Source organism: Metarhizium brunneum, chromosome 6, assembly GCF_013426205.1.
Source record: "Metarhizium brunneum chromosome 6, complete sequence".
In the NCBI taxonomy this organism is placed as follows: Eukaryota; Fungi; Ascomycota; class Sordariomycetes; order Hypocreales; family Clavicipitaceae; genus Metarhizium; species Metarhizium brunneum.
In genome coordinates, this window is record NC_089427.1 from 2,974,646 (window position 1) to 2,985,870 (window position 11,225).

An 11,225-nucleotide genomic window follows, 5' to 3' on the forward strand; every position below is an offset into this window, starting at 1 on the left:
GACCGAGGGGATCCTGGCAACTTTATCGTTTATGGACGTGGACCTGCAGTGTGTACAGAGTACATCCATGTAAACTAATCTCACGCACCCAGTACTAGTCCAAGTCGGCGACCCCATACTGTCGTCTGTTGTCGGAAGGAGGCCATGTTACGGATGGATCAACGTTCCTCCATGTATGTATTACGGAGTATTCCGTAAACATTTGACCGACAGATCAAGGCATTGAAGTCCTGGAGGCTTGGCAGTGAATCCCCCTTAATTACCAGGAAATGGTCCCATTGACGACGCTTGCTCTCTCATCTGTCGATTTACGAAGATGAGAAACAAGTCAACGGCGTAATCCCAGTTGGCATATGGAAGCTACCGGCCGGGCTGAGCTGGACGAGATACATACCGTTTTGCTTGACACTTCTCCTCCGTTTCCCGCCAGTCCAAGCGCTGCACGTGGTGACACAGCGTCGACGAATGTCTCGGGGCGATAAATAAAGACGATGCGGTCGCAGGTGTGCCCGAGCTGATGCTAGATCTGAGACAACGCCGCAAATCAGTAAAGAGATGTGAAGCCTAGAAAAGCGTACTAGTCTCAATTTCGCTATACCCGGCGAAGATGGTCTGCCATGTTGATAAATTTCCGCCCGAAACGTTACACCGCGGCTGGGAAGCTTGTTTCTGTCGCACGCACTGGGCTTGGAAACAGGTGCACTGGGCACCGACTCATTTGCAATGTACAAGTTGTAGTCTGGGGCAATAAGTACTCAAGTGCTTGGTATTAACTACCTCTAAGTAGTATTTGCCCATCTTCAGACCCCGCGAGCCAGGAAAAGTAGCACATACCTAGATAGGTTCATATTGCTACATAAAGTACTTACTTACGTACTTAAAGCATGTACTCCCTGCCTGCCACTCAAGGCTCAAACTGCCCGTGAACTCTTTTGCGCTGATCTCCCAATGTTCCATGGGTATAGGGTATGTGTCCCTCATCGCTGGTGACGTTGAAGCTGTCGCCCACCGTTGACGCTTAATCAAACACCCCCGTAGTATGACCCGCTCAGCCAATTAGACTGCCACTTACCCCACAAAAATTTCGAGCCTTTGAGCACCTGCTCTGGATCCTCAGCCTTGTCCCTACAAAAGCAACCCAACCTCAGCAATGGATTCGGCAGACCATCTCACGCCCGGTACGCCTCATATCAAGCGACGCAAGACTCATGACGACTCATCGCAGCGGTCGAGCTCGCCGGGCACGTCCCCCAACGCCAGGAAACACTCGGAACCCAGGTCGCGGGAGCCTCGCGATCCCTCACAATCCAGGTACGACGTGACGAGAAGCCCCAGTGCTGCAGGCTCAAACAAGCACTATTCATCGCGGTCTCGCTCAAGAAGACGCTCTCGATCCATCTCCAGCTCAGGATCAAGCACGCGCTCAGAGTCACCGCCTCTTTCCCGGACGCGTTCTCGCCGGCGGTCCGGGTCACCCACATCCTCTGACCGCACGCGAACCGAGTCCTACTCGCCCCGGCCGCGACAACCCTCACCTACTCGGGAGCCCTCGAAACCCAACTACAGACCGCGTCTAGTGCTCCACGGCCACACGGGCCCCGTTTCACAGGTGAGGATATCGCCCAATGGCAAGTTCATCGCCTCAGCGTCCGCGGATGGAACCTTGAAACTGTGGGATGCGGTGACGGGCGCGCACATGGACACGCTGGTCGGCCATATGGCCGGCGTGAGCTGTATTGCTTGGACGCCGGATAGCAACACTCTGGCGAGCGGTTCCGACGACAAGGCCATCCGCCTGTGGGACCGCGTGACGGGACGACCGAAAACGACGACCCGCAAATCCATCGCGGGCCAGGAAATGGCCGCGCTGCGAGGACATCACAACTATATCCACTGCCTGGCGTTCTCGCCAAAAGGCAACATCCTCGCCAGCGGGTCATATGACGAAGCCGTGTTCCTGTGGGACGTTAGGGCGGGACGGCTAATGAGAAGCTTACCAGCTCATAGCGATCCTGTCAGTGGGATCGACTTTTGTCGAGATGGCACATTGGTCGTGAGCTGTTCGACGGACGGATTAATGTAAGCATGCTGCATTAGAATTGCTACCGCTGATGGACTAAAGCTAACGAATCCCAGTCGAGTATGGGACACCTCGACCGGACAGTGTCTCCGAACACTCGTGCATGAAGATAACCCTGCCGTCACAAATGTATGCTTCTCCCCCAACGGCCGCTTCGTCCTGGCCTTTAATCTGGACAATTGTATACGGCTATGGGACTATGTGGCTGGGACCGTGAAAAAGACCTACCAGGGCCACCGGAACGAGAAATTCGCCATAGGTGGCTGCTTTGGTGTCTTGGACGGCGAACCTTTCATCGCGTCTGCAAGCGAAGACGGTGATGTGATACTGTGGAATGTGAAGAACAAGGAGATACTGCAGAGGATTTCTACGGGCCATAAAGGCGTTTGTTTCTGGGTCGATGTCAATGGCGAAATATTGGCAAGTGCGGGACAGGACCACACTATTAGGGTGTACAAACACGTAAGGGAGGGCGGCGTCACAAATGGGAGTACGCCGTCTGAGGTGGAGATGACGAGCAAATTGAAGGGTGAGCTGCCTATTCGGCAGGAGGATATCAAATTGGAGGATGCGTGAAATGATGATGAAAGTTATTAGCAAGCCATGAAATCTTTTGATCTTTGTCTTCTAGAGCAAGTATGTGTTGTTCCCTGTGTCTCTGATAGCAATTGTGTATGTTGTGTAAACCTGACTTCCAAATATCCGCTTGTCATTCCCTTATTCGGTACCAAGCCATTACTGCAAAAAGAAAAACTGTTGAGGTGTATCCTCTATTAACGCTGGTTCATTTTGTCGTCATTGGTAACCTTGAAATCCACCCTGTCTTTGCTGGCAACTTATCATGGTCTCCTTAATGCCACGTCCGTGGCTGGATGGCAACCTTTCAGAGATTCTGGTCGAACCACAGGTATTCTACTTGAACACTGTGCTGTGCAACTCGTTCTCCATTATGGTACACCGCGAAATCAACGGAAATACCGTCGCAAGTCATTTCTATTTCAAAATTTAAGATGCGATAGGGCTCTCCGCGACAGTTCCTTTCTATCGGTAAAGTCTGTCGTTTTATAGTTTTGCTCCAATTGACCTCGCACAATACAGATACCGACTGATCTTCTCTTGAAGGGGGTCCTGAAGAAGCCGATACGTAGAATTTCTCAGAAACTTGCCCAATGGCGTCGTCGTATGTGCGACGGAACTGGTGTCGTATTGATGCGGTAGCTGATAAGTCGTGGCCCTAATGGAATGTTAGCTGGGGGAATTCGAAATGTTTGGCATGGCGGGAAATGATGCGAATATCGGGGCAGATTTGAAATGGATGTGCGAATCGCAGTCCGTACCTGTCTTAAAAACCATCGCATTTGGTTAGATGCCATCGGTTTCAATGTACAAGGATCAATGTACCAGTCTTCAGTAGAGTGGAGTTTTGGGTTGAAAGGAAGCGAGAGCCTGATGCCGTAACTCATCCTAGCTATCCTGGTTTCAACTTTCACGTCGAGGCATTCAGATAAGCCCAAGGATGTGATTCCATGAATCACCGCTCCGCGACATATTGCGACCCAGCCGACAAAAATTCGTTAGTAATCGTTTATGAGTATAATGCGAATGAACTTGAACTATTTATTCTAGTAAGAAAAGGACTTACGGCCTAGAACCTCGGGATTGAAGGACCGTAGTGTTCTCTCCAACTAACAACTTGAGTCGCTCAAATAGGTATGGGCTTCGTCCGAACCCGCCAACAAGAATTACAAACTAGTGTTATGTTCAGAATAGGTTGGAATAGAGTGGTATATATATATGAATAGCAGTCTGAACTACCGGGTGCAGGACTTGGAAGACGAAATCCGCAGCCTCAAGCGGCAAAACTCACGCTTACGCAGAGAGAATGGCAATATGAAGTCACAAAACTATCGAACAAGTGAGGTCCTTCCGCCTGCCAAAGAGCATGTACCAAAAGCAGTCAACTGGCACACAAATGAGAAACCGCGAGCGACCGGAAACAAGATACCAGATTCTGAATTCAAGTCAAAATAGAAACAACTCAAGTTCAATGTCAGAATGCTGTCCAGGCATATACTTGACCATAATCCTGAACTTATCTTACAAGCTAGGCATTTAGCTACAGTTATGAAAACTTTCAGAAACAGCAAAGGGGGTGATGTACATGGCAGTTCCTTATTCCAGGAGCTAGACACCAGACGACTTGGATTGGAAGCTTATCTTTGGAATTTCCTCTTCGATGTCGTTTTCGACTCGAACAGCGAAACTGATGCCGCCAGAACGAGGACGACCTTCAAGAGACATAGAAAGGACTATGCCAGTAGGTACTTGACATTTCTCATGTTGTGATACTCTTGCCACTAATATATATTCTTTTAAAATAGAGTTGAAGATAGAAGATTCGTCTCAAATCGCGCCTGTCTATGACTGGTTGCAGTCAGGCTGGCCCATAACCAAGCCAATAACACCCGACTCTGTCAATGAGCTCTTACGAAAGGACAGCGAAGAAATTTGCCAAATGATTCATGGCAATGATGGTAGAGAGCGCTCAGATAGTCGGGCGGAATCACGCGAAGAGCTCCGAGACATACTTTCTCTGGCCCTGGAGCTAGATGAAATGATCATGACCTCGCGGGCCATGATCACCGTGGTATGGCCCGGTGAGGTACTTGAGATTAACGCAGGCAACTGCACCGAGTACCGAGAGTGGTACATGGAGGCCATACAGGAAGAGAGAGAGCCCGGCGAGAATGTGAGATTGAAGTTGTGCGTTACGCCCATACTTTTGAAGAAAGGCAATGCGAGAGGGACCAACTACGAGTCTCAGATTGTGCTTGTCAAGGGCGATGTTGTTGTGGATTATGGACCTAGTCAGGGGAGTACGAAACCTGTCCAGACTCAGGAAGGTACCGTACAGTGAGTTTCTCTGGATTTGATGATTTTTGTTTTCTTCTGGGGAAATTGGGACGTTGGCTGTGATGATGGGCATGAATTAGCATGGTTTACATGATGAGAGCTATACGGCCCCGGGAGGAAATGGTAAAACGGAGCCGCTCGGATACTTGACTACATCTTTGCACAGAGACATACGCTGCCATAGCTCATGAGAACCAATAAAAAAAAACCTCTATACCCCATGGCGCGGCCCGGTACGCATGTCACAAAACACACGAGATTCAGAAGCAGTGAAGGAGTAAATGTACTGCCGTAGATGCAACGCGAGCCACGACCCCAGCTTGTCGGATCTGCCCCTCCCATAAGTTATGACCAAACGGGCAATTGTTTTGAGCAAGGATAAGGGGTTCGTCTCATTGGGCATGTATGTACAGCTGACGGGGCTGATTGAATGAAATACAAGATGTAGCAGTGGCTGCTTCCTAGACGAAACATGACACCGACACTGCAGCCAAGCTCCGAATATGGGAACAGTATGGGCTGATTTACTCCGTGTGCTGCTACTAAAACATGTTTGACACGAATGCTTCTGCTTCGTAAGGTACCGCCGCCCGAGACAAGGTGTTTGTCACGACCGTGTTACAGAACTTTCATGGCCGAATTAATTCTAATACAATACATTTTTCTGTTCCGTCCGGGTGCAGAGAAGGGATCCTTGCAGTGTTCGAATGCTGCTCTTTGACTTCATGTGAAACTTGGGCGCAGTAGAGTGTATGTTTCTGTAGAAATCATTGTCCAAGGTATGGGGATAGCAAATATCAGAAGCCTAATACGGAGCAGTGAAAACACCTCAAACGTCTGAATCTAGTAACCACCGTAGACTATTGAATCAGGACAAAGGAGTGGTTCCATGGTTCATTGGAGGAGGAGAATACGACGTGGAACTGTTCGTTGGACGGTGTGGACGGCAAACGCAGTAGATCTAGGGGCGAGTCAGGAACTTACTGGCTCACCCAAGCCCAATCGCGCAAAGGCAAGATTGATTGGCCTGGACGGATTGCTGGAAAGATGGTGGGATGGGGTGGCTCAAAAGGCGCAAAGCATGTTGGGCGACAAGTTGAACAGGACAGCGACGGCGTCAAGGACAAAGGCGCGCATCGGACGAGATCCACTACATACAGTGGATTACAGAAGCTCGATGGACGCTGCGGAGAAGTGAGGCCCACGAGATTAGAGACAGCGACCGAGGGATCGCGTAGATAAGAAATGTTGACTGAGGACGATCAGCATCCACAGTCTCCATCTCGGGAGGGCCACATGGGCCAGAAGCCGGGGAACGACACGCCGCTGGAATTGGCCACAAAAGGGTGGAGGGGTAGTCGACACGGCAAGGCTGTTGGCCAGGTCAAAGACAATTCGAAGTCGAGTTCATGTCGTTGGTCCATAATGTACGCATGTGTCTGGGCTCTGCGGTGTTGCCGACGCCTTTGTTTGTCATGACCGAGTGTCCTCACGTTCGGATGTTCATGAGTGTCCCTGATGTTTGCCACTTCTTCTATTGGTTTCTGGCGTAAGCCCGAGTTCAGCCGCGGTGCTTTGTCACCTTGTCGTTTCGCACGTCCAACAGAGCTTCAGAGGTAGTACGTTAGTCAGTCGTGCGTTGGTGCGCACATACAAGACGGCGGGACGTGCGAAAGAGGACTGGACCCTTGGGATCTGCGAACCATCTGGTTGGTAGTTAGTACTCACTCCGTGCGGCGTGGTCATTCGGCAACCCTGCAAGATTGATGACAATCAATGTTGGAGAATTCGAATTGAACAGAAAGGCGTACTAATTAAAAGGCGGTGATTGAGTAGCATTCACTCTGCACAAAAGAAACAATCCCAAAAGCAATGCTGATGCATGGGGCACCTATTGACGCCTTGACGCCTTTGATGTGCATGTGGACAAAAGTGCAAGACCCCACGACGAACACTGCCTGTTCTTTCCCCCACAGTTACTAGGTTACTAGAGGGAAGGAGCGCATGCCACCTGCCGGTCAAGGCAGTATAAGCGGTCACCGTCAACAACAACTCCAAGCCACATTTCTCACATCTCTGGTACCATCAACAACGGGTGGACCATCTCCATCTCCATCTCCATTTCGCCTTTTCCCTCACTCACCCACGTCCACCGTTCACAGGCTTTTAGGTCCGACTCGCTCTCGCTTCAACTCGGTTTCTCACCCGTGCCAATCCATCCGGCCAGTCAATCAATCAATCAGATTCAACGACTACGTACCTCGCTTGAACCCCCCTTGTTTGTCAGTCTTGCAGCCTTGGACCATATTTGTCGCAACAAGTGGCATCAGCCTCAGCACTGGTATCAGCACCTCGGCGTCTGTGCCAGATTTTTGGCATTGCAGCCAAGACACCAGGCAAACCCCACCCGACGACTGTTACGTCTCGTCGATTTCGCGACGCTGTCGGTGGCAGAAAGCTAAAAAGACGTCCCGAACAACTGAGACTCAACGGAACAGCCCAAATCCGCCCTCTAGTGTTTATTTTTGGCCCTAAGCTGCCCCAGAGCTCAATTGCCCACGACAGGAATGTTCCACGGCCCACCAACAAACAGCATTGAACCACCCACTAAACCCAAGGTTGCATAGCACACGAATCACACGAATCTAAAGCTGACTCGGATGCATCCTGGCGGCGTCGGATTATTTTGCTGGTTCATCAGGAGAACATAAGCCATCACCACACCTCTTGGTTCTTCTTCTTTTCACTCCGCGCCCCTCACTTTATCTTTTGCCTTTATAGTCTGTCATTGCTGCTGCCGCCGTCTGTCTTAGTTTGCTTGGCATTGTCCGTATCGTCAGCGCAAGCGTTGTGAAGAAGATCCACCAACCAACCGGACTCGACTACTAATACCGCCAGCGTCCACCCTCGTGCCCAAGTTGCAGGGTCGCGCTTGTCCCTCCAACCGGCTCCGACTCCTGCGTTCCTGGCGACCGCGACCTGCACTTCCTGGAGCAACAACAAGCGACTTCCCGACTCCTCTACTTGACGCTACAGAAAACCTCCCCCCTCCTCCCGTCTCTCAAGACCGACATATATCTTTTTCAAGCCACGCTAGCTTTCCTTGACCCGCATGCAGTTTCTCCTAGACAGGACTCATGGAGCCCGTTCCTGAGACGGAGCGTATGGAGGCGTTCAAGTCCTCACCTGTGCCCTCCCTTCGTCTTAGTAGCAACCCGAATGCTATTCCACCGTTGGACCTGGACATGGTGAGGAAACCGCCCACCATACGTCGCAGTACCGACCCGAACCCAACCTCACCAATTTCACCATCATGGAGTTCGGCACCTTCTGTTGCCTTGCCTTACAGACCACGAACTGCATCCCCCCTATCAGGAGGCCATTCACGATCGCGGTCTGCCGCTAGCCTCGCTTCCCCCATGTCACGAACCCAGTCTATGCCCGGAGTCAGCGGTTCGGGGCGTATTTTGTACTCACCCGGCTTACGACCCGCAAGTCCCTCCAACTCTAGCTCCCCAAGTCGTGTTCGAACGCCAAGAAAGCCTGTCGATGAAGCTTTTCCTGCGACATCTCCGGTCCGGACGAGTGTTCTCGAACAAGACAAGAAGCAACCCGACCGAAGCAGCTCACCCGTTCTTGGAGGAGCAATTGTGTCATCAAGTCGACTTAGGAGATCCTCGTCTCCTTTTCGAAGTGTGCCACCGCCGAGTTCCAGCGCTCTTTCTTTACTACCCTCGCCACCGTCCTCCGTTTCGTCAGCTTCCTCTTTACGAGGCTACGATGCTCTGTCAGCTAGTTATGGGGGTAGCCTATCTTCCGTCCCATCCACACCGACGTCAGCTCGATCACGCAGCCCCAGCATCTCAAGTTTGGAAACCATTCCTGACTCTCCAGATGCAGAAGAGGCCGCTTTGGAAGCCGAGAAATTAACTCAGCTCAAGGTTGCCGCAGAAGGAGCAGATGGCGGCGATTCTTTCGATTCCAAAGGTCGACCACCTATGGACGCACCTCCCAGGGGCAGAACTCTTAGCTATGGACCAAGGGACAAACGCAAGCGATGGAGTGTCTGTGGAGCCGAAAGACGCGGCGATTTAGATCTGGAGACAATTTGGGAGGACTGAGGACATGAAATGAACCGTGAATGGCATCACGGCGTTGCATGATACACACAACAGAGCAAAGCGAGCTTTTTTTGCATTACCCGACATGAATTATTATGAACAGCGGAAACGGTTTTATTTTCTATGGTTTGCGCAGGCTCGATGGTTTTTTTTTTGGCGTCATTGTCATGTTTCTTTTTGACTAAGCCCGTCCTCTATTTTGGTGAGGCAAATGTTTGGAGGGCTTATTAGGTCACCGCGTCTTTGATACCCTAACGCATTCACGCGATTGCATGGTGTGGCTGGTGGAGGAAGATGGAGGGGGAACTCATGATGTATGTAGAATATGCGAGAAGGGAAGCTCTCGCAGGTGTTTTAAGAGACTATAGTTGTTAAATACGGCGCGCAGACGTCGATTTGCAGATAGAGCGGGCTCTATTTTCGGAACGAGGACCTCGTGCATCTCTTGGAAACAATTTCAAGGGAAAACTCTACTGAATGGACTCGCCATAGGTACACATTCCGACGATATTCCTACAGCCTGGTTATTGATTGCTACCTATGTAGATGGCGTTGAGGAGGTGGATGTGGTTCAGCTGCCGAGTCGACAAGGGAAATGACACATTGATGTCATCGGTCTGCGCCATGTTCTTGAGCCGTGACTATGTGCTACGTAGAAATTTGTCCATTTGGCGCAAACAGCTGATGCGGCCTGTACGACGAATAGGGTGTAAAGTAGTAAAAACACAGTCTCAAATTTAGGTCGTGGGTATAGTAGTACTTGTATTAGCTATATCCGCGGCCCAAGCTACTACACCTTCTAATGGTATGTATAGGAGTATAGCCATGATAGTCCTATATAATAGAAGTGTTTCAATATGAAGTTTGTAATGTGCATTACCGTGAATGTATTTCTCTCATGAAATCGTGACCACAACCCCCATCCAATGCCGATTCTCGACTTCACCAACTCCAAAAAGCGCTCTTCCACAACCCCAACTCCGCAACTCCCAGCCTGAAACGCCCATCACAATCCCAGCTTCTCGGGCCCAAAAGACAACGGCAGCAACTATCAAACCGGCTCGTCAGTCAAACCAATCCTCACAACGACGCCCCTTCCCCCTTTCTTTCAAAGCAAACGACGTACCTCTTCCAGCGTAAGAACCACATAATTCTCATCCTTGTCAAACATGATGACGGGCATATCCAGCCTGCAAAACTCGCGAATACTGCCCCTCCCCAGCAAGGATTAGCCCCAAAGCCCACCCCCTTCTCACGCGAGGGCATGCCAAAACTCACAACTGCCTACACATGCCGCAGGGGCTCGCGGGCGGAGCGACGTCGGTCGCCACAGCCACGGCCTTGAAGGCCCTCAGGCCGCGGTCGGTGACGGCCTTGCCGAGGGCCACGCGCTCGGCACACGTGCCCACGGGGTACGAGGCGTTCTCGACGTTGGCCCCCGTGGTGACGGAGCCGTCGTCGCCCAGGACCGCCGCGCCCACCCGGAACTTGCTGTAGGGGCAGTAGGCCGCGGCCTTGGCGGCGGACGCCTGGGAGCGCAGCGCGGCGAACTGCTCCGGTGTCAGGGCGTGCGCTTCGCATGTCGCTGCGATGGAGGCGGCTGACGAGGAGGCGTGGATGGTCGGCGGCGCGCGGGACATGGCTTTGTCTTTTTATCTTCTTCCCTTCTTTTTTTTTTTCGTGGCCTCCCGGCGCGGCGGGGAAACAAGGGACCAAAGTATTTTCAATGGAAGCTGTGTATTTGTTGAGAGAGGTGGGAGACGGAGCTCCAGGGAGAAAGAAGGAGAAGAAGAGAGGGGAAGGAGAGAAAGAATAAAAACGAGGATGTGAGATGGCCTTCGTGGAGGTCTGTCCTCGGTACCGTCTGGTGTCTTACTCTTTCTGGACATGGACTGTTTGCCAGGAAGCTCCCCCACATTTTGGCTGTCATGCGGGGAATCTGCATCTTGGTCGTTGGATGTGGCGCTCGGAGAAGTCCTCCGTAGGCGGTTAGAGAGCCGTTTCGGGCAACGTGCTGTCGAGGCTGTCGGTGACACTGCCGAATGTGAGCCGCGAGTTTTGTCTGACGCTTTTACCCAGAATGTACGTAAATAACTACAAGGGACACGGTT

At 51.4% G+C, this 11,225-nt stretch overlaps 4 protein-coding genes across 4 annotated transcripts; 3 read left to right on the forward strand and 1 right to left on the reverse strand.

Moving 5' to 3' along the window:
- Positions 1-1,150: 1,150 nt before the first annotated feature.
- Wdr5 (WD repeat-containing protein 5) lies at positions 1,151-2,656 on the forward strand (the record flags this gene model as incomplete). Its single annotated transcript, XM_014690617.1, has 2 exons — positions 1,151-2,079; positions 2,137-2,656. 2 exons carry the CDS (start codon positions 1,151-1,153, stop codon positions 2,654-2,656), a joined length of 1,449 nt encoding a protein of 482 aa, XP_014546103.1.
- Positions 2,657-4,204: 1,548 nt separating this feature from the next.
- On the forward strand, positions 4,205-4,997 carry G6M90_00g102440 (uncharacterized protein; the record flags this gene model as incomplete). Its single annotated transcript, XM_014690616.1, has 2 exons — positions 4,205-4,397; positions 4,462-4,997. The coding sequence occupies 2 exons, from the start codon at positions 4,205-4,207 to the stop codon at positions 4,995-4,997; spliced, it is 729 nt and encodes a 242-aa protein (XP_014546102.1).
- A 3,133-nt stretch (positions 4,998-8,130) lies between these two features.
- On the forward strand, positions 8,131-9,114 carry G6M90_00g102450 (uncharacterized protein; the record flags this gene model as incomplete). Its single annotated transcript, XM_014690615.1, has 1 exon — positions 8,131-9,114. The coding sequence occupies one exon, from the start codon at positions 8,131-8,133 to the stop codon at positions 9,112-9,114; it is 984 nt and encodes a 327-aa protein (XP_014546101.1).
- A 1,006-nt stretch (positions 9,115-10,120) lies between these two features.
- CDA (Cytidine deaminase) lies at positions 10,121-10,754 on the reverse strand (the record flags this gene model as incomplete). The annotated part of the gene is made up of 3 exons (XM_014690614.2): positions 10,121-10,162; positions 10,241-10,328; positions 10,393-10,754. 3 exons carry the CDS (start codon positions 10,752-10,754, stop codon positions 10,121-10,123), a joined length of 492 nt encoding a protein of 163 aa, XP_014546100.2.
- Positions 10,755-11,225: the final 471 nt, after the last annotated feature.